The 23,561-nt window shown below is 38.1% G+C and overlaps 1 protein-coding gene across 7 annotated transcripts in view; it reads left to right on the top strand.

Moving 5' to 3' along the window:
* Positions 1-23,561, top strand: part of Rtel1 (Regulator of telomere elongation helicase 1) — a 52,836-nt gene that overhangs the window by 8,687 nt on the left and 20,588 nt on the right. For all 7 annotated transcript variants that reach the window (XM_087353793.1, XM_087353824.1, XM_087353939.1 and 4 more), the window contains 13 exons: positions 1,280-1,393; positions 2,207-2,416; positions 3,971-4,162; positions 5,040-5,167; positions 7,272-7,478; positions 8,011-8,173; positions 10,519-10,779; positions 11,238-11,477; positions 13,106-13,215; positions 14,729-14,990; positions 15,763-15,924; positions 16,486-16,633; positions 18,786-18,889. In XM_087353793.1, coding sequence (XP_087209919.1) covers positions 1,280-1,393; positions 2,207-2,416; positions 3,971-4,162; positions 5,040-5,167; positions 7,272-7,478; positions 8,011-8,173; positions 10,519-10,779; positions 11,238-11,477; positions 13,106-13,215; positions 14,729-14,990; positions 15,763-15,924; positions 16,486-16,633; positions 18,786-18,859 — 2,271 coding nt within the window. In that variant the 3' untranslated portion in view covers positions 18,860-18,889. The remainder of the gene's footprint in view (positions 1-1,279; positions 1,394-2,206; positions 2,417-3,970; positions 4,163-5,039; positions 5,168-7,271; positions 7,479-8,010; positions 8,174-10,518; positions 10,780-11,237; positions 11,478-13,105; positions 13,216-14,728; positions 14,991-15,762; positions 15,925-16,485; positions 16,634-18,785; positions 18,890-23,561) is intronic.

Raw genomic sequence — 23,561 nt, 5'->3', positions numbered from 1 at the left:
ATACATTCAAGAAGCTTATAATTGAATTAGGAGGGATGTATTATAAAACATTCTCACTGAATTCAGTATACCCCTAAAATTGATTTATTTTTTTATTTTAAATGACCTGTTCTTCAGAGCCTGAGCATCTGTGGGTCCCAACTGGCTCTGATCTATAGACAGTTGGTAGGACTCCTTGGACGAGTGGTCGGCTTGTCACAAGGCCTCTACCTGTACACAAGGTAGCACAACACAGAAACACGCAGACAAACATCCATGCCTTGAGTGGGATTCGAACCCACGATCCCAGTGACCAGGCGGCACAAGGCCTCAGACCACTCTCGGCCACTGTGACGGCCTAAAATTGTTTAGTTAACTAAATGTGTTTAAATGAAATCATAGTAAAGTCTGTGTAGGTAAACATTTGTCTGGTGCTTTTCCTGTTCATAATTATCTGAAACAAGGAATTGATTACCTCTGTTGTTTTTTACCTTTGCTTTAGAATATGTCATCATGCAGGTCAAAGTAAGCAAAGAGGAACTGAAATGGGAGATACCAGTGTGTGGTCTTTGTTGATGTTAATTTATTGGATGTAAACATAAATATAGACACACACAAGCTGTTAGATGCTCATAAGGAAGATGATGTAGAATTGTGTATAGAGAAAACTAAATACATGTTCATATCTCATCACCAGGTTGTAGAATAAAATCATTACAGGCTCTTTTTTTTTAAATATGAAAGAATTAAATATTTGGGAACAATGTTAACAGGTCAACATTGAATTCAGGAAGAAATTAAGAGCAAACTGAATTAAGATAAGGCTTGCTACTGTGCAGATCAATTTTTTTCATTCAATCTGCTGTTTAAAATGTAAAGATTAAAGTAATTGAAGATATCCGTCTTCTGGGTTATTGCGCTGTGTAGTCTGGTCGATGTTAACCAACGTTTCAGAGGTCATACTGCCTCCGTCATCAGGGCGCCCTGATGACGGAGGCAGTATGACCTCTGAAACGTTGGTTAACATCGACCAGACTACACAGCGCAATAACCCAGAAGACGGATATTTTCATACTCACCGCTGTGAGAACCTCAAGTCTTACATTAAAGTAATTGTTTTGCATGGATATGAAACTTGGGAATTACAGACTGAGGGTGCAAGAACACAGTTCCTAGAATATTTGAACCTCAGAGGGATAAGGTAATGGAGGCTGGAGAAGGCTTCATAATGAGGAGATCCATAATTTTGACTTTTCACCAAATATTGTTAAGGCGATCAAATCAACTTTGTTTGTTTCAGAACAATGTGGTGATCCTGGATGAAGCCCACAATGTGGAAAAAATATGTGAGGAGTCTGTTTCTATTCATATCCGAAGTACAGATGTGGCATTGTGCATTCAGGAAATCACACAGGTGGGAATCATGCCAGGTCAGAGTGAGGGAAGTTTCTGAACAGTACTTATAAGTGAGATAAAAATTTCTTGCACTTCTCTTAATCTTCTCTCCCTTATTTGTCTTCTTATTAATCATAATAACTGTAACCTTCATGTGGTAAATAGATAAGGTGAAAGATGATGTTAAATTACCTACACATTTATATTATATTGAAACTTCATTTCATCTCTACTTATTATAAAATTCAGGTTTAAGTTTGGAAATCAAGTTTTGTAAAACTGGTATATTATTGATGTGTTATGCTGGATAACATTATTTATTTCTGTCATTGTGGAAATTGTAACAGCTAGGTTTACTGTAACTAATTAACTAGATGGCTTACCGAACCCGAAGGTTCATCATCGAATTAACCAAAGCCCTCCACTGGACCATGTCATGGGCCAAAAAAATCCAGTCTCCTTCAACTCCTATCTCTCATAGATCACGTCTGACATTATCCTCCCATCTATGTCTAGATCTCCCCAACGGTCTCTTCCCCTCAGGCTTCCCAACCAATACCCGGTGCACACCTCTTGTCCCATCCATGCGCGCTACATGCCTCGCCCATCTCATTCTTCTCTACTTAATCACCCTGACAATGTTGGGGGAGGAGTACAAATTTTTAAGTTCATCATTATGTAGCTTTCTCCAGACCCCATCGTCTTCTCTCCTAGGCCCAAATATCCTCCTCACACCCTATTCCGAAATACCTGCAATCTATATTCCTCCCTCACAGTGAGCGACCATGTTTTGCACTAGGTTTACTGTAGTATGTCTTTATTTGTTCTGAAGGTAATGGAGAACTTATATGAGAACAGGGAATCTGCTGCAGAATTCTCACAGATCGGAGACACCACGAAGCCAGATTTTTCTGCTGAGGAACTCTGTATACTGAAGACTATGTTTTTAGAGCTGGAGAAGGCCATTGATGATATACCAGTTGAGTCGGGTGGCTCAACTTTTTATGGAAGTTTTATTATTGATTTACTGGCGAAGGCAGGGGTATGTAATGGATAAACCCACCCATTCATCTATTAATACATCACACAAGGTTGTCTTGAAGCGACTTCCAATCAGATCCAGTGCAAGAATTCGGTTTATATAGTTTTGTCTTGTTATGACCGTTTGCAATTTGGGAATTATTTTTCTTTTATTTTCTTTATGTTGTACAGGCTTGGCATTACCACAAAGTGCAAGAGATGTATGTGCCATCCACTATATCAACTACCTTTTTTCAGTGTAACAGCAGCATTTATTTTGTTGATTTCTCATATACAAAAAACTGCACCAGCTTAACACTGATATTCAGTGTTCTGTTTGCCGTAATAAAACAATTTTCCAGCAGATGTCAGCTAATTATCTTTTTGTATGTTTTTTTCTTCTATTTTTAAATATGCCTGTAGATTACTCGCATCCTTGCGAAACATTCCAATTTTCATATTCATGTGAATATAAGCTGCACTTTTTTTCAGACTTGCTTCCTGTAAAACTAATGTGCAACTTACAACTGCCTTTTTTAATGGCGAGATAGTCGGTCTATATCATGGTTAATTAGGTTTTCAACACAGTGAAGCTATTTAAATATTTAAATAATAGGAAAAATGTAAATGTTTCACAGAAGGATGGATGAATGAAACTGTATGAATAATGAGTGGTAAAAAGATTTTATTTGGAAGGTAATGTCATTGTCAGTGTTTGTGAAATGGATTAAATTTGGCCTTGGACAGGAGCTGGTAGAGGGGCTGCAGGGATGAGAACTTGCAAACACCTTAGCTTTAGCAGTAAATGGTTTTGTGTTCACACAGAAAAATCTGTGATGTAAATTGTTTTATCTTCTTTCAGTGTCTGTTCTCTCACGACTAACAGCCGTGTGGCTACTGTGAATGAAGTCATTTCTTTAGCTGTTGGGGGGGTGGGGGGGGGCGTGTACGCTGTGATCCAAAAACATTATCGTTGACCTAAGAAACACGAGCAGAAGTTGGTGCATGGCATCTCTTTCTTTCGGTCTGCTCTCTTGGTTTAGTGGTTGTCATATGAAGCTATACTGTTCTGATGAATGGCAGCAGAAGTTTATGCACAGTCTTTTTTTTCAATCTCCCTCTCTCAATTTTAATGGTCTTATGGTCATCACTGGCAGATATTATGTGAGTGCTGTACTTGCAGTTGCATTTTTGTGATACTGGTAGGCATTGTGACAGTATGCACAGTATGGTTAGTTGTCATGATATCACTACAACTAATGTTATTTGAACTTAAAATATAGATCTATTTGAACAAATTAAATTAGACTGTGAAATTTTGGAACTTTTTATTTTTGTCATCTGTAGTATGTTGGAAAGCTACATTGATTATCTAATGACCATTGATTTTTAAATTTGTCAGTAATAATTAAGGATTAGCCGCGTAAAGCAAAGCAAGTACCATCACCATTTCTTGCATTTTTTTTATAGCAAAAGGAGTCTGTATAAGTGCATCTTTATGATGCGAACTGATTTTACCTGATTTGCTGTATGTTTCTGCAGATATTCATTTAACCATCATGTGGTTATATTGTAGGTCACATATGAGAAGAGCTCCCTTCTCGTAGATGTGTTAATGAAGATTATTCAGTACCTCTCGGTTACTGGTAACTCTCCATTTCGTTTCAAAGGAGCTGCAATCCAAAAGATTGTTGACTTACTGAAGATTGTGTTCAGATCGCATAATGACAGGAGTGTTCACATAGATCAGCTCAAGCATTGCTTCAAGGTTAGTTTATGTCAGGTATTTATTTGGATTTTTTTTATTGTCGTCAGTCTACACACAACAGCCATTAAATAACCATCATTACATTTGTGTGGTTATTTATTTTGTGTTTTTAATTTATTATATGACATTGGTGAAAGACTCTCGGGCTACAAGCCGTGTCGGGTGGCTGAACGGTGCTAGAGCCGTGAGGAAGAGAGCAGAGATTATTCTCGAAACGTTGGCAGAAGATATGGTTTATTCACCATTCAGCCACCTGACGTAGCTTGTAGTCCGAGAGTCTTTCATCAACTTTAGTCGCCGCGAAAGCTTCACTTATATATTATATGACGTTTTGGGCTACTTGTCCGTCATTAGATATAACTTCTGCAAATTTAATTTATGCTATTTACAATTCTTGGTCACTGGTACAATGGAGATAATAATACTCAGGAAGGGCAAATATTTGAACACAGTGGAAAAAATGCCACTTGTATTGCGTACAAAGACAAAACAGTGATTTGGATGATATTTATACTGACAGCCAAAATCCAATCTTTAATTCCATATACAAACAATAATAAATCCCTTCCACCCCTTTTACCAGCATGGCCATATTATCTACTGATGCATTATTATATTGCTTGGGTACAGAAATCACCACATACCAATATAGTTCAACATTCGTAGGACTTGGAATTTTAATCGTTTCATTTAAACAAAATTTTCTGTTGTGGTACCTAATGTACTAGGTCAGAAAATAAAACTTTAAAAATGTATGGATTTTTTTGCTTATTAGTTTGTATATTTTGCTGTATGGCTTAGGTATGATGAGAATTTTAAGGCTACTCTTGAACTGTTGGCTTGTGACACTATGTTATAAAATTAATCCTTCTGAAAGGTTCATGTGACTGAAGAGGAACTAAAGAAGTCAAAACAGAAGTCTGATTCATGGGGCGAGACCAGAGCATCAGGCACCAAAGCGAAAGAAAGAGTTATCACTTATTTGTGCTTCAGTCCTGCATTTGGGTTAGTATTCATCTTCAATAATGGGTCCAATGCTGTTACTTCTCAGTGAATTCCATATGGCCTGTGAAAACATTAAATTTACTATTCCAGTGGGGATTACTGTTATTTAAAGAATAGCTAGAAAATAACAATGTGTCTGAGACTTTATATTTATAGGCGATGAACTGCTTTTTCAAGGTCCTTAAGGTTTTGCAGTTTTGGTATATCTTATAACTTTTGCTTTTGGGAATAAGCCATGTAGAAAGGTTTTGTGTCAGGCATTTAATGGATAACTTGGCTTTTTGGGTATAACCAACTTCACTGTTTGCTAAAACATTGGTATACCTTCAAAATTCTACATGGTTTGTTCTCAAGAGCCAAAGTTATACATATGTTTTCAGAGGGTTATAGTTTAAGGTTCCACAGAATTTGAGTGCTGAATTTTGTATGTGACTTGTGATAAGTTTTATACTTTATTTTATGTTTATAAACAAGGCTGAACAATCCCACTCATTTGCTTGTCTGTGATAATTAAAAAAACCAAGGCCGAGATGTGAAAAGTCTTTGATTTTTTGTTTATATTCTCTCCTGCTTTATTTTTTGTTTGTCTTCGGATATTGAAATTTATAACGTGTGTGTGTGTGTGTATGTATGTATGTATGATGATCTTTGTTATTTTAACACTAACATTTTTGAACTCATTATGATGTGGTAAAAGATTAGGGTGAAACAAACTGTATCAGTTGTTTATATTTATTGCTGCGTGAATGACCTATCACTTTTTTTCACTTTGAATGATTTGACTGCTGATAATAGTGACTGTGCAGTAAAGTTGCAATCAGTTGTTTGTCAGCAGAAGTTGTTCATGACTTGCCTATTAATAAGTATTTTGTCTTCATATTCTTTCAGGATTATCTCCATTTTATATGGGTCAGTGGACAAAAAGTCTCCAATTTTCTATTTTCACATAATCTTTCATTTTTGATTTCTTGCTAGCTCTTTTCGATGGTCTTTATCATCTATTTCAGGTTAATTTCTGTTTTTGGAATTCACATGTATCTCTCTAAGCCAGTGATGCGCAACCGGTGTTCCGCGGTGCACTGGTGTGCTGCGGAGGCCATCTAGGTGTGCCACGATATTTTAACCTCATATTAATTATAACCATAATGAGATAAATAATTGAAAAATCTTGTTTTCTACTCTGTCTCAGTTTTAATTTTCTTTGTTTTGATCAGGCAGATTGAGGACAGACAAGATCTACTAAATGGAATTTGAAAACAACACAACCACTTTGCAGCAAAACACGTGTACCTCCCCTTTACTTTTATTGCCACTGTATTTTTCTGCAATCTACATGTAAAAATACAAATAAGTATCTTTAAGTTTAAATGTTTGCACATCGTTAATAAATTTTGGATCAAGTGATAGGAAATATATTTTGTTTCAAATGGTGAATATATTAAAAATAAATGACATAATAATGAAGATGGATAATTATAAACATCAAATAGAACATTTTTCGGTTGGGGCCGATTTATAAGAAGTTGTTGCGGCCAATCCATGCCATAAACCATTACCTCCCCCCACGATATGCAAAATGTGGTTGGTGTGCTGCCATGACTCTGACAATATTTGGTGTGCCACGAGCGTAGAAAGGTTGTGCAACACTGCTCTAAGCATTTGCCAGTAAGACATGGACTAGTTCTTGGTGGTACTTCTAAATACTGACAACATAACAAAGCATGAGACTTGGGTTTTCTCAGTGGTGAAAATGTGGATTTTGGGGTTCTGGGTTGTGATACTGTTTGTCTTGTATGTGGTTATGGATGTTCATCTGAAATGTAGTTAACCACCTACAAGACTACATGTAATCACAAATGAGAAGATCATAACCTCCATTAATAAAGCACGTGTTCTTTTGTCAAATAATCATTTTAATCATACAGTGAGATACAATATTACAATAAATGCATATGGGTCACACAAAAAATGTGGGTCATGGGTTGTGAACCCCCACTGTGTCGATAGACGGATGATAAATTCATCACCCTGTTTATGGCAGTGATACCATTGAATCTGCTGCTGTCATCTCATTTATCTTGAAGTTTGAATATGTTGTGTGCAGGATGAAGCAACTATTGGAAAACAATTTGCACTGTGTGATTCTTACAAGTGGAACATTATCGCCATTGCCATCTCTTATGTCTGAACTTGGGATACCAATTCCAGTCACGTTAGAGAATCCTCATGTGATTGGTTCAGGCCAGGTGTTTGTTTCTGTAATATCAACAGGACCAGATGGATGTGCTCTGAACTCTTCCTACAACACAAGGTATGCCACTTAAACTTGTTTTAGTAACCTTCATTTAGAAGTTGAGCTATGGTCCGTGCTGTCATACGTTTGCCATACAACTCGTCTTCAGATCCCCAATTTTGTTGTTATGTACCATGATTTTACGGGTATATAATTTTAAGGGTAAAATCAGGATGATAACTCGACAGTGGTAGGGTTTGGGGATGTTGGAGACAATATCAAACTGTCAGATAAAGGGAGTCTTGGTTATTATGAGTTAAAAACAGCATCTATCATGCTTTGGTGAATAGCGCTTAAAATTATTAGGTCCAAGGAAGTAGTTTGAATTGTTCGTATTATAGAATATAAACCAAATGAATGAAGATAATCTGAACAACATAAAAAGGCAAAACTGGGAAGTGTTTTAAAATATTATCTGCCAAGGTTGTGGTGGTGATAATGTTTAGATAATTTTTTTTTCTTCCATTTTATGTTATTTCATGAATACATACAATGGCACACACTTCTTATTTTCTGACACAGTACATATCTTGTATTGGATGTATTGAAGGAATGACCCCCAGTACATATCATCGTTGGGAATGACCGTGTTGAATGTGTGCCGTGTCGTTCCTCATGGTATTCTGGTGTTCTTCCCGTCATATCCTGTCCTGTACAAATGCAAGGAAGAGTGGCAACAGTCTGGTCTCTGGTCAAAGATTGCTGCCCTCAAGGTAAGATCATATATAATATTTGACTCTTTATTGTTTTGTCATTGGTTTGTAATTTAACAAAGAATATTGTGGTTGATGAAAGACTCTTGGGTTACAAGCCGCGTCAGGTGGCTGAATGGTGAATAAACTTTATGCCAGCATTTGAAGAGAAACGCAGTTCCCATTGGTTAGCACGCTACAGAGGACCAGATTTGTGCAGCAACCCTCAGGATGAGAGCAGAGATTGCTCTTGAAACGTTGGCAAAAAATATGGTTTATTCACCATTCAGCCACCTGATGCTGCTTGTAACCCTAGTCTTTCATCAACTTCAGTCGCCGCGAAAGCTTCACTTTATACAAAGAATATTGTGTTTAAAATATGTGAATTGTTGAGCCCAGTTCAACATATGGATCAAGTACATGAACAAAAAATCCAGATGAAATGGGTGCAGAAAACACTGCAACAAGTCTGATTAATTAATTAATTCTTTAATTAAAACTTATTTTTTAATCAGGTCATGAAACATGATCTTGCATTTTCGCTGTTCTAATTAGAATGAAGATTTAGCTTTAAAGAAAAAATGCTAAAGCTGCTAACAGGATGTAAGTATTTTACATAATATTTGTATGATCTATAGATTTTGTGGCGACTGAATTCAGTGAACTCTTCGCTAGAAATCAAACTCATCGGGTGGCCATAAGAAACCAACATTTTGAGAGCTGTCTTGGTCATCATCAAGAATCTGATGGTTTTCTTGCATGATTTTATTTGATTACCTTGGGTATATAGCAGCTGTTTCATAGGCTTAATTCTTTATTATCCCTCTGAAGGGAACATCCATTCCTCCCTGGAAGCAGCCTTTACTAGCTGAAGAAGCTAGATTTGACTGCTCAGTGCAGTGCTATTGTTTCTGGCTGTAAACTCTGAATGTGTCTCTTGCAGATCTTTGTAGTGGGATAATGTCTATAAGAAAGTTATGTTGTTTACATTTTATTTTGTTTCTTCTGCAATTTTATGTATATGTAACAGCTTTTTGTTGTCCTTGGTGGACTAGTAGTTAGTGTGCTCACTACTGGACCCAAGGTTCACAGGTTTAAACTCAGCCAAGGTCGATGTATTTTTAAGGGTGATAAAAATCTAGCACAACTCCCTTCCGAGGGGAAATAAAGCCACCGGTCCCATTTCGTAGATTTACGGCATGTAAAAGAACCTTACGAGCATGAAACGAGATGTTTTGCAAGCAAAATTCAGCGGCCATTTCTCACCCAAGTCTCTCCTGATTCACTACTAGATGGCTCTATCAGACAAATCAGGATTGAGTAGACATTGTGCATGTCACTCACTACTCATAAATGCACACTTCAAAGACAAAGAAACCTCCCACATGGGAGGGGGCCAAGGCTCGACTTAGGGCTGTGCCATAGAAGAATATTAATCAGCTTTTTACAATGATTTTAGATTTCTCATTCCAAGGTTTTCATGCATTTTTATTAATTTTATGTGATCCCAGCCATAGCTCCATATATTAGTGCACTGTTTCCAGGTTTGGTATTTCTTGATCAAAGGTAATACCTTCATTTAAGGAATGAAATTTAAGTCCAGTCGTGAAGTGTAGACTCTGTGTTTATGTGAACATGTTAGCGTGATCCATGTGACAGAAGTAAAATACTGGAAACACTTGTTCAGAAGGCAATTGCTGCCACAGAAGGGCAGGCTATTATATGTTATAAAATACAGAATACACGTAGAACAATAAACTTATTGCTTGTAAAGTAGCGTCTCAGTTGCACTCAGCTCCCACTTGCTAAACTGGGTAATGTGGTTAGAACTAGGTAGAACTGGTTTTTGCAGGTTATAATTGGTAAGAATCAGTTTTGACTAACAAGGATTTGGCCTTTACTAACTAACTACTTACTGTGTTAAGATCTAGTTACTAAAAACAGCATTAAATGCAAGATACTAAAAAAAAAGTTTTTTTTAAACTAAAACTTGGCAGTGATTTGTAATTCTTCCTAAAGAATGCTACTTTTGTTTATTGTAATTAGGGGCTTCCAGTTTTTATTAGTAACAGGTTTCAGGATTTTAATACAAGTCCTATATACACAAGAAGATGCTGCAATATAAGAATGTTATTAAATGTTTATTAATCTCACAAAAGTTATTTTCTTTTAAATATGTTCTGTATTTTCTTCAGCTAAGTAGTTAATTGTTCAAAAGTTGCATGCATTTACCGATAAACTGGAATTAAACTGCCACTTCCCATTTGGCATTTTGGTTTATCTGTGAACACACTGTACAGTGAAAATATTGTTGGAACTATTATATTTAGAATCAGCTTGACAATGTTGTTTACTCTGCATTGCAGCCAATCTTTGTGGAACCCAGAAGCCGTGATGGCTTCAACACCACCATAGCTGAGTACTGCAACAAGGTGCAGGACCCTGTCACCAGGGGAGCCTGTTTTATGGCAGTCACTCGAGGCAAAGTGTCTGAAGGACTTGACTTTATGGATGTTAATGGTCGAGCTGTCATTGTTATAGGACTCCCATTCCCTCCGCTGATGGATACTTATGTCAGACTTAAACGGATCTACCTTAAAGAGAACCACGGAAAGAATGGAAATCAAGTAATTTGTTCTTTCATTACTGTAATTCTTTCTTGGAACTGAATACGTAATAAGAAATATTTTGAGAATTTTTTTACTGTGGACTTAGTTTATCTTTGTTTTTGTTATCGTTCATATTATCATTTATAAAAAATGGTCGGTTTTGTATTTTTGATGATATATATCAATTTTATTCATTAGGAACTGCAGTCATTCATTATATTCTAATTTCCTTATTCTACCATTATAAAGTGTGCTTTATCAAACCATGGTTATTTTTTCTAAAATTTTATGGTGTCCTGACTTTCATTTCCTGAATTTTTCACGTTGTTGTCATTTTTAATGTTCATTTTATTTCTAACTGTATTAGCTTCTGGATTCTCAAAAATTGTTATTGTTTGTATCTGCCTTTTATTCAGCAATGTAGTTAGAAGAAATTGCTATGGTGTAACAAAAACTGTTACCATTATTACTTACAGTGTCTCACTGCAGAAGAGTGGTATCTCCTTGAAGCCACACGTGCTGTCAACCAGGGCATTGGTCGAGTAATTAGACACAAGAATGACTATGGGGCGATACTTTTATGTGACCAAAGATTTGAAGGGCAGTCGTTCAAAACAGCCTTGTCTTCATGGGTACAACCACATGTGAAGAAGCAATCTTCATTTGGCTCAATGATACGTGAATTGCGGCAGTTTTTTGTTAACGCAGAGAAGATGGTAAGTCCTGAATGTGTGAGATGGAAGAAAATATGTCCATGTGTTGATACGAGATTGTCGTGAGGCTACACATCTCTTCTTTTCTTTCCACTTTCTCACGAAGATTGTTCTGCTTTATTGAAAATGTGGGTTACTCTAATCAAATCCTTGTGCAGCATCTTAAAATAGGCCACAACTGCGTCTTTACTAATTCGGACTCTCCCTCACAATCAGTGTTTTATAGTTGTCACTATGTAACCAGTGTAGCTAAAAGTGCCTGTGTAGGATTTGAGGTTTTCACAGTGGTGAGTCTAAAGATGGCTGTCTTCTGGGTTGTTGCGCTGTGTAGTTTACTGACGTTTAATAAGAGGTCCTTACTGCCTCCATCGCCCTGATGATGGAGGCAGCAAGAACCTCTAAAATGTCAGTAAACTTCTACCAGACTACATAGCGCAACAACCCAGAAGACAGCCATCTTTAAAAGTGCCTAATTAAAAAAAAAACTGCAGCCTGTAGCACATGGTCAGGCTGTATAACCATCATATCCAGTGTGGTGGAAATGCTGTTACCAGTTAATAGTGTCACAGCACTCTAATCCTATGTAACAATTTAACGCAGTGTGCCACAGAATGGTCAGAAACCTTCAGACATCAAGTTTAACCTGGTTGTCTGTTGTATACAAGATCCCATCACAAAAATTTAATTGTAAGTTAAGTTTGTAATTGTGTTATTTGATGTGCTGATGGTAGTCATGAATAACAAGTGTACGTGAATAGATTATGAATCCACTTATCGATTTGTTGGAGTCCACATATTCCACCCCCACCCCAATTGCCCACATTGTGCCAAAGAATTTTCCGTATTGAGGCATTGCATAACATGGATCATGACTGCCATATCTAAATTCTTGTGTAATCACCATTTGTGGTGATATCTTCCATCTCATTTGACACCTGTGCTTTTGAGAAACTGTCTAAATGCCCATGAGATTACGTTTACGTTCTCAGTGTATGTAGTGAAAGCATAATGGGGATGTCATACGTACCCTTTGTTGTCCGTCTGTGTTTATCTTCAAAACTGCACAGTGGATTTTGATTAAATTTTGAGGGTCTTCACTAAAAGTTACTTCAGTTGACCCACATCAGACCACCTGTACATGAAGCTCAAATCATACTTAATCAGATTTCTCAAAATGGTATATTGTACAAGACTGAAATCTGAATGAATATCTGTAACTTTTGTTTATGAACTACTCGGGCTACAAGCCGCATCAGGTGGCGGAATGGTGAACAAACCATGTCTTACGCCAACGTTTCGAGAACTATATCTGTTCTCATTCTCAGGGTTGCTGGGTAAAAAGTCTGTTCCTTTCTTCTGCACTAGCTGATGAAAACTGGCAGTGGATGTCAGGTAGTAATGATGTTGCTGGTAGCCCGTCTGTTGCTTTGTTTCACGCTGGCGGTTGAAGTCACATGCTAGCGCCGGCTGTCTCGGCCTCCTGGACAGACAGCAGTTTTGTCACAGGATACCAGGCCTGGCCCAGAGTGAAACCATCATCTCTGTTGAAGTCGTCATGTAGGCGGATCTCGATTGATTCTTTTACAAAATTATACTTGTAACCATCTTTTGGTTTGTTTGTTGGTTGGTAGTTGCCACCTCCAAGATTGAGAGCGCCTGCCTGTGAGTTGAAGGCTTCTCCTCCTGTTTCAGCATCATTTGACACAACAGCCGCTCGTTCCCTTGCAGTGGCAAGGATAGGGTGAGTCGCTGCATCTCTAGTGCAATAAATTTACTTTCATGTGATACATGATCTTGTAATTTCTGAAAGTTTCCTACTTAGATAATCATTAATCATTTTACAGTCTAGGTTGTTTGGGTTATGGACACTGTCCATTGTCTCATGTTATAAAATTACACAAAATGTTTTGAGAACTGGATCTGCCCTTGTCTTCAGGTGTGATGAAGGGGAGAGGTATTAACTCTGTGTGGTCCATTAGAATGAGCTAATCTCAATCCCTTCACCAAACCTGAAGATCAGGACAGATCCAGTTCTCAAAACATTGTGTAATTTTATAACATGAGACAATGGACAGTGTCCAAAATCCCAACAGTCCAGATTATATGTGTTACACCATCATCAGAATAAGCAAATTATAGTTTTATAAACCTGTTTTAACATAATTAATTTGCCAAGGAATGAGTTAAAACTAGACATGTAAGATTCCAAACGAAGCCTTCCGCCGGTGCTTCCAACAATGGCAGGATCGATGGAGCAAGTGTGTGTGTGCTCGCAAGGGTCCTACTTTGAAGGTGATTAGGTAAGCGTTGCCATATGTCCTACCATTACAGTGCTATACCACAATTCCTGGAACTTTTTGACTGCCCCTCGTAAAGTTACATTATATTATAATGTAGTAGGCATAGAGCATTACAGTAATAGAGAAAGTACCAGAATGATAGCAGCAGATGTTTGCAGGACAGACAGTAACATTGCTACCACATGTTTCTAAAGGGGAGGGGGGAGAGGGGAATTGTTTTGACCGCCTCTCATCTTAGTTGGAATAGACCTTAGACATTATGCTAGAATTATTTTTGTAAAACTAATAATCTCTCAGCTTTAATTGGATCTGAAGGCACATGACATTGCTCACTTAGAGGCCACTATAGGACCTCTGTCCTGCACTGATGAATCCACTCCGCATTATTGTATCCTCTTTGTTTAAGATCCAATTTAATATTACCCTCTTATCTGTGCCTCGGTCTCATTTGTCATCTCTCATGTGCATGCTAAATGTCGTACCCATCCCAGTCTCTTTTATTTGATTACTTTAATAATTTTTGGTGATGGTTACAAATTATGAAACTTTTAATTGTTTAGTTTTCTGTAACACCCTCAGTCCATGTTCTTCCCATAGGGTGGAATACCAAATTTCATGCCTATATAGAAATGTAAATGATAATTTTATATATTTTTAAAATATTACAAAATATTGTTTTTTGTTTATTTTAATATTTACAGTTTTAGATAGGAGACAGGAAAACAGGTCTTGAACTGAAGATAACAAGTATTTGCGTAGTTAAATCTGTTTATATTATCTTCATAGAAATTCTCAACAGTAAGCACTTCTGGCGTCATGATCCAAGCAGAGGTATTCAAAATGCTGGAAACATTTGGATGGACTGCTTTGCGCTCTGTTTCAAAATGTTTTTCTGCAGAACATCCTTGACTTCATTGTCTCATGCATTATCCTGATTGAATTCCATCTCCTTAGGAATGCACCTGCAGTGGCTAGTGGCTTTAGCTCTGAATGGTCACCTGATGAGTACTTAGCCGCACCTTCTGGCAGCGTGCCAGCGGCAAAAAAGAATGACTTGTTTGGAGCTTTGGAAAAACCAACTACTGTTATAAATTTCAATGATATGAGTGCAGCATCTTCTACCAAATCTCTTTTTAAGTGGAGTGACAGTGAACAACCCAAAGCAAAGAAATTGAAGCTGAAAGTAGCTCCACTGAAAGTTATGTCACCATCTCAGGTAAATTATAATGGTTTCACAGCTTTATTTATTTATTGATTTGAGTTTTCTGTACAAAAGATTGCATCATTCTAACCATTTTCACAATTTAAAGAAATGTTTATCTAAAAATTGATGTGTACGGCAACTGATGTGTTCGAATGGACTAAAAATAAGTGGAGTTTTTTCCTTTGTTGTGAAACATGTTGAGTTGTATCTTTCTGCATTATAAAGTGGGAAAGGAAGTTATGGGTCAGGGGATTTATGGTACACTTCTAACGAATACTGAAAATGGTATATTACAATAATGTTATTGAATTTATAGATTAATAGCTGTTTAGATCTGAGAGCACTGGCCCACAATGCTAATGGAGACGGTCGTCAGATATCCTAGGTTAAGGCCAGGATTATGCAGATTGGAGGTCATGGCAGGCACAGGAAAAAAGAAGGGATTGTCGCACATAATGTATCTTGATTATTCTGATCAGCCGACCTGATTTGGAGGTTTTCCCCATATGAGTTCCTCTTATTTACTAGAAGTATCTGTAGAAGTAGAATTGCTTTCTCTGTTTGGGGGTGAAGGCGTGTTCAGGTGCTAGTGTTCTTGGAGTAATGCGATGGTTTTCACTTGGAAACTTAAATATTTTTGTAGCATAAATTTCTTGAAAATTTTATTTTGAGAAAAGGGTTTCAAAGTATTTTAGGAATTGTCAGTATCAACTATTATTTTGTTCATTCTTCAATTAAAAAGAGTATTTAGTAATGAAAATTAAATCAAGGGTTATGGTTTCAGGATTTAGTGGACCTGTGTGCAGAGGAGAGAAAAGCAGTAAATCCTGTTATATTAAAACCTGACTCATCATTGTCTATTTCATCAAAACCTTGTTCATCCCAGAACAAGTCTTCTTTGAGCAGTGCACCAAAAGTACAAGAGATCAGCTCTTATTTAAAGGAGGTACAGTTGCATCATTATGCCATCATTGATTAAAATGTGGGCCCTTTCGCTTGCCTTTGACGTCCTGATGTCATGTTATAAAAGTAAAGTAAAGCTGTCATACTATACGTCATGTAGGCGCTAGATGGGGGTGAGTGGTCAGCAGCACGCCCCGGCCGGCTTTACCCTCGGGAAAGAACCCCGGTACCCGTCAGATAGGAGGCTGGGCCGGCCCCAGATCCGGTCTGGACGTATAGGCTAGAGGAGAAATCCTGTGCCCCTGTCGGGGATCGATCCCTGGTCATCCAGTTCCGTAGCCGGTCTGTATACTGACTGAGCTAATAGAAAACAAACTACTGAAAGTACAGCATCCCGACTTGGTGTTATCACGTACAAATATTATCCAAGGGAGGGCACAGTTTCCAAATTACAACTGACAAACGAACAAACTAAATGGAGAAGGGTCTTTCTTGAGGTATTAATGGTCTCTCAAGAGGTTTATTACTTATATAATTTTCTTGTCCAATCAATGATGTTCATGAGAAGAATTTTGCCAAGGATTCACATGTTATGTTATTTCAGGTCAAGAAGTCACTAGATGCGACTACATATGAAAAATTCTCGAAGCTCACATGTGCATATGATAAGAACAAGGATTTGAACCAGCTGCTGGGTGCTCTGTGGGAAGTTATGATGGGTGATGGAAGAAACATGAAAGAACTTTTCAGAGGTAAGAATAGTAAACTAAGAGAATGTATACAGTGAAGTGCCATATGTACATTGGAGTCAAACCCAGTAAGGTTATTACATATTTGATTCAAGGGTTTTAACTGAGGAAATTCCTTTGTATTATTTATTAAACGTATAAAAGATAGGAAGTGGTTCTTTAAAAGTGAATTTTGACCCCCAATTGACATATGAAATTAATTTTCGCCGCTACTGAGGTTGATGAAATACTCTCGGGTTACAAGCCGCGTCATGTTGGGGGGGGGGGGGCTCTGAAGGAAATTAGTAAGACACGCTTTTCTCAGTATCAACGTCCAAAATAACATTTTTTTATGGTACACACAGTTTGAGCAGTGTGCATTGAACATCTACGTACAATTTTGACCAGCGAATGTCTTATTTGTGGTCCTGTGTTAAAAACCCAGCCAAATGCAGGCACTAAGTAAGTGGACTGTGACAAAATAATTATTTTTGTTTTGAATGAATAAATAGTTTAGCTGAGACTGCTGTATGAAGCAAGTACTGTATGTCTGGCAGTGATTGACGACAATTGACAATATTCCTCTACTCTTCATGTCCTGTTGTGAGGCTTGGAAAGTTGTGTTTCATATACAGAGTGTAGCGTAGTTTATTGACAGTTTTCAGTGATTTGGTATGCAATATGGATGTATAACAGTTTTTTCTTAAAATTATTTGTTATAAAAATTAGGGTGCATTTAATATGTGAAATATACAGGTGAGTCAAAAGTATGTTTACAAACTCTGTGCGTGTTCCAGGATCAATAATAAGAAAAAATTTCCCTATGATTCATGTTTCATTTTCAAAATAATAGCCAAAAATAAGTTTCAATGAATGACTTTATGTCAAAGTGAATCCAACTTCCAGCAAAGATTTTCAATTAACGTTTGGGCAGGAATTGTTGGCGACATGCTTATTGGTCCACACATGCTTCCATCGCGTCTAAGAGGACCTTCATATCGGCAATTCTTAAGAAGACACTTGCCACGTCTCCTTGAAGATGTACCACTGAATACAAGAAGACAAATGTGGTTTATGCACGACAGAGCCCCAGCACACTTCTCCCGTTGCTTCAGATATCATCTCAATGAACAGTATCCTCAGAGTAGCAGGTGGCAAGCTTGCTGCCTCCATATAAATTCTACCCATTCCTGATTTGTCTGATAGAGCCCTCTAATAAGCGAATCAGAAGAGATGGGTGAGAAATGGCCGCTGAATTTTGCTTACAGAGCACCTCTTTCATTCTCATAATGTTCTTTTACTGCCATAAATCTACGACATGGGACCGTCAGCTCTACTCCCCCTCCGAAGGAAGTCGTGCTACGGATTTTTATCACCCTTAAAAATCCATTGACCTCGGCTGGATTTTAACCCAGAAACTTTGGATCCAGTGGCAAGCATGCTACCACCAGGCCACCGAGGGCACAAAAGTAATATTTATTTTGAAGCAAATTATACACGAATACTTGATTTTTTAAAATTTTACAATTAAAAAGTATGGGTGTGTTATACTTGAGTAAGCACAGTATTTAAATTTTGTAACGAAACTTTAATCGCGAGCGAACAGGAGTACCCGAAGAGGTGTATGGTCAGTCATTTGAAAGAGAACATTATCCTGATGACTGTAGAAATGAAAAGTTTTGTAATGACACTTTGAAGCTGTTCTGATTTGTCCGTTAACAACATATAATAAAATGTAGGATTTGAGGTTTTCACAGCGGTAAGTCTAAAAATAGCTGTCTTCTGGGTTGTTGGGCCATGTAGTCTGGTAGAAGTTCACCGACGTTTCAGAGATCCTTGCTGCCTCCATCGTCAAGGCGATTGCCCTGATGATGGAAGCAGCAAGGATTTCTGCGATGCACGACGCAACAACCCAGAAGACAGCCATATTCAACATACAAAGTCGCAGGTATTAAATTTGAATACCTGTTATTTTTTAAGGTATTTGTAGCGGCTAAGTGACTGCGAATGCTGCTCTGTCTTAATATTTGATATCCAGTGTCATGAAGTTGTGAGTTGATGAAATCGTGTAAAATAAGATTATCAAGGTCCATTTTGTGTCATTATACCCCGCACTAAGAAAAATTGCCGTCACAGGAGCGTGTTCTAACATTTCTTGTTTCTTATGATGTTCCAGGTTACAGACGCTTTCTTCATTCAAGTCACAGAAGGGAATTTGATGATTATTGTTCTGCCATGATTCACGAATGACAACTCGTGCTGAAAGGTCATGTTAATTTGGTGAGATTACAATTTTTCATGGAATTTCCACAAAATTTTGATCGGCTTTACTTGAATACTTGTGTAACATTTATGCCGTGATGACATGCACAGCATTTTTAACTGTTTTTGACCGATACGGTACGAAGAAATTTGTTTGATAAACATGTATTTAGATAAGTGAATTATCAAATTTGCAAATCTGCCAAGATATTGTTTGCTGAGTTCAGTTGGATCTAACCCCAAAAGTTCTGAAACACGTCTAATTCTTGACATGACAGCATTCATAAAAACTGGTACCACACACGTGCGTCAGTGTACAGTGCATATAGTAGTCTACAGTCTTAACCCTTTTCGGTCCCTTTTAAATATCACTACGGCTCTTGGCTGGTCTATTTAAATACCACCAAGCTGTATTAATTCAACTAGGCAAATCTCGGTTTATGAACGAGTTACGTTCCAAGACATTCGTTATGTGTATCTTGCATTCCTGAGCTTTTACGATACGTTAGCAGCCATTTTAAAGCATTAAAACCATTTACTGAACATCGCAATCAAGTGATGATCATATTACATTATAATAGGGGGAGTCACAGATTTATTTCTCACGAGAAAACATTCTACGCGGCGAGACATGTAAACCAACGTTTTTTTTACTGCCTAGATTAGTTTTATTAACCAAGAACAGTTCAGTATAATTACCATATAATAATTTTCTGGTAATTATTGCAATAAATACATTTTTAAAAGTTTATTTATTTAAATCTTACAATTATGTTCACTATACGTTTGGCATTTCGTTTTATAAGGAACTCTATCTATTGGCGACTTTAAGAAATTTTGAATGAATTGTGACGTTCGTTGTAGCGAATGTTCGTAAACTGAGAGTCGCCTGTTATACTGTGAACTGGTTTGATTTTCTTTTATAACTTGCATAGAATGGAAGAAACTTTGATAAATATGGTGAAAACATGTTCCGAGAGGTTCACAGTTCCTCTTATTTGATTACTGACCGTGTGAAATATTTTTTCACGAACTGTACCGCTGTCGTTAATGAGATCTGCCTTTCTGCTTCCTGCCTTTCGGTAGAGAATAAAGCAAGTCCGAGTCGGTAGATAAGACTTTGGCGACGTCTAAACATCTGTTATTGCTTGCAAATCCACCACATGTAAGCATTGGATTTCGTAATCTCAGAGCTTTCTTTCGCGCTGATTGTGTTCGAAAGATCAGGACCAAGTTCAACACCATAAATTTGAAACAGACCGACGAGGTCACTTCACATAAAGAATGAATTTGCATATATCAGTGGTGCATTGCTGTTTTATTTCTTTATGTTAATTTGTTTTTTTGTATTGATGTTTGCTGTGATATTTTAGTATGATGAATGTCCGTTCAATGAAAATGCTATTTATAACCTTCTAAAGTACCACATGCTCCTACAGAAAAACCTGCAAAAAAAGTAATCGGACTGAAATGGAATAAAAACTACGTTGCATGTGACATGTTTGTGTTTCCCCCAAAATTACGCAGTTTTTGGAGATGGCTTCCAAAAAGAAGTTTTTGGATGTTAGGAAGTTGTGTAATGCAGTAATTTATGTTAAGACGATGTATTTCTTTTGAACGAAAACTGTGAACTTGCAAATCGTTTGGCCGGCACAGATTGGTCTTCAAGGTTAACGTACCGTGTGGTGGTATATTTGGTAACCTATAAGGTAGGAACAAAAAACATTTTTACGTGGATTTTGTGAGGACTGATCTCTGGGAAGTTTTGAATTATACAGGGAATAATGGATGTTTTTCTATGCTTGGGTGAATTTATTGTATCACTGGAGGTTAAAGAAGATGATCATCGGCCATTTGGATAAAATTTGTATGATAGTGAACAGTTTTGTGGATCGACATAAAAAAGGTTTGGGAACCCCTTCCCTGAATGAGACATGACTGAATCGGGGGGGGTCGGTGAAATTATATTGACAGGCGAATAACGAAATGCCCGTAGAAAAATTTTCCTTCAGTGTCTACCACGAATCCCACGCGAACCCGGTGTCCGTGGTGGATAGCCGGTTACTAATGGTCTAGACCAGGGATTCTCAACCTTTTTCGCTGGCGTACCACTAATTCTAATTTGACACATTAAATGTACCACTAACCAAATGCATTCAGGGAAAACTTTTGATTTTCTTACTTGGTTATCATACCACTCAACATTGGCTCGCGTACCGTAGGTTGAGAAACGCTTGTCTAGACAATCTGGAATGTTAATATCCTCAGATCTCTTCAGTTAGCCTTGTGGCATACAAATATGTTATTATAAACATTATTTTATTTTTTGTTTAATGACGCTTTCAGTAGTTAAGACTATATACTTTCGAATTATAGGAAGGTTAATGAATGTGAAGTAAGATGTGGCCTAATTTATGGTGCTGTCCCGGGATTTTCCGGGAGGTACTGAATAAAACCACGTAAGTTGAGATAACTGGTATCTGAGTCGAGGTTTGAACAGGGACTTAATGAAGCGACATTCTGTAAGAGGCTGTTGTGGAAAGGGACTTTTTCAAGGACTTTGACGTGTGGTGAAGCGTGAATGTTTCGTGGACTTGATTTTTAGAGGAAGAGGGTGAATCCTTTTTGTATAAAAATCAGGATCGGCTCTGCCACCAATTTATATGCCCTTTGACATGGAGTTTCGAATGGTAGAAGAAGTCTTTATCAGTTTTCTTGTTTAATGGCTTCCGGGCGTTTTATTTTGACTGTTTCTTTGATAGATGTTTCTCTGACTCTTGACGTGTCAATCTGTTTGCTGTGTTTTTCATATAATTAGAGAGGCAAGGGTATCACATTTAGCACTGATGTTCTTGACTTCTGTTCGTGGATGTCACGTTCTTGAAAAGGCCCGCAAACGGCTGAAGGGAGGAGGCCACTGGGAAGACCTAGGCGTAGGTGGGAGGATAACATTAATATTGATTTTAAAGAGAGAGGAATCGATGGAGCAAACTGGATGCAGCTAGCTGGGGTTAGAGTCCGGTGACGGGCTTTTGTGAACACGGTTATGAACCTTCGAGTTCCATGAAGAAATTGGGATATTCTTTGACAGTTTCCTGCACTTAGAGCGAGTGAGGGCACTACGATAAAGTACTCTTCAATTATAATTGGTGTACTTGAACAAAAATCTCTTTTAGTTTGCGCTATTGCGTAGTGTTTAGCATTGCTAATGTTTTGTCTGATCTCTCGTAACTTCAGTTATGGATTTGAGTTTCTCGCGGCGGTGAGTACGAAGATGAGTGTCTTCTGGGTTTGTAGTGCCCTGTACTCTGGTAAAAAAGTTGCAGAGGTCTTTGCTGCCTCCACCATGGTTTTGCTAAGCCCTGTCTTTGGTTATGTTTACCTCAAATCATTTGATGTTCTAACGACAGAGAAGATGTCGACGTTGTATGGACACTTTCAGAAAGTACAAATGCGCACGGAGATCCACGGAGGTCCTAGATACAACTGTTTCATTGACAGACCTGAAATATTTTCATGATGCATCGGGAGGTTCATTAACTTTGGTAAAAACAATTTAAACACATTTCGAAAGTGGCTTCAACGTACGAGGTGCGATCGGAAAGTTTCAAGACTGTGTCAATAGAGGGCGAACCGGATGTAGTACGAGCTTCGGCCGCTACGGGGTGCGGCCTACATTCATAGTGAATCAGTGTGCCAGCCGGCATCATCAAATTAGCATTTATTTCTTAGTTACGGGCGTTTTGGTAGTGCATTACACCGACCCTCCTGCGATTTCGGAATGGCGGATTTTCATGAATAAATCAAATTTTGCCAAAGACTCGCCAAAACGGCTACGGAAACCTATGAAATGCTAAAGCAAGCATTTGGGGAGTCCGCAATGGGTCGTGCACAAACTTTTGTGTGGCATTCACGTTTTAAAAATGGCCGAACCTCTGTCGATGATGACGAGCGTTCTGGACGACCATCTTCGAGCACAACGCCCGAAAATGTTACGAAGATTCGGCAGGCCATTCACGAAGATCGACGTCGTACCATCAACGACTTGTGCGACATTGTTGGGATAGGCTATGGGACCTGTCAGCTGATTCTAAAGGAAGAACTCCACATGCGACGCATCATGACAACGCGCCAGCGCACAACGCCCTCAAAGTTCGGCAGTTTTTGGCCTCAAACACCATGGCCGTCATCCCGCACCCTCCTTAGCTCCGTGTGACTTCTTCCTCTTCCCAAAGATGAAAATTCAGCTAAAGGGAAGGAGATTTGAGACGATAGAAGAGATTCAGGCAGAATCGCAGATGGTGCTTGACAGGCTGACAAAGAAAGATTTCCAGGGATGCTTCCAGGTTTGGCAGCGGCGCTGGGATCGTTGTGTTCACTCCCAGGGGAACTACAGGGTGATGGATGAATTTAATACCTGAGATAAGTGTACGGGTTTTTATAGGCGCAGTCTTGAAACTTTCCGATCGCACCTCGTATCTCCCATTTTGCGATCATTCAAGCGAAGTTCTTATGATCTTTCCTAACGCCCCTGTAAATTGCGGACCATCCACCGTGAAGCGTTTATGCATCCTAGATCCCTCAAGACCTCCTGTTAGAGATATCACCTTATGACGACGTAAATTACAAGACCAAGGTTATAAAACTGGGTTATCAGTCAAAAGTGGGGCTTGATACCAAGTACTTTGGA

This window comes from Zootermopsis nevadensis, unplaced genomic scaffold, assembly GCF_977971745.1.
Source record: "Zootermopsis nevadensis isolate Lab colony 2312 unplaced genomic scaffold, Znev_1.0 Znev_ptg000001l, whole genome shotgun sequence".
In the NCBI taxonomy this organism is placed as follows: Eukaryota; Metazoa; Arthropoda; class Insecta; order Blattodea; family Termopsidae; genus Zootermopsis; species Zootermopsis nevadensis.
This window is presented reverse-complemented; position numbering and strand designations above follow the sequence as displayed.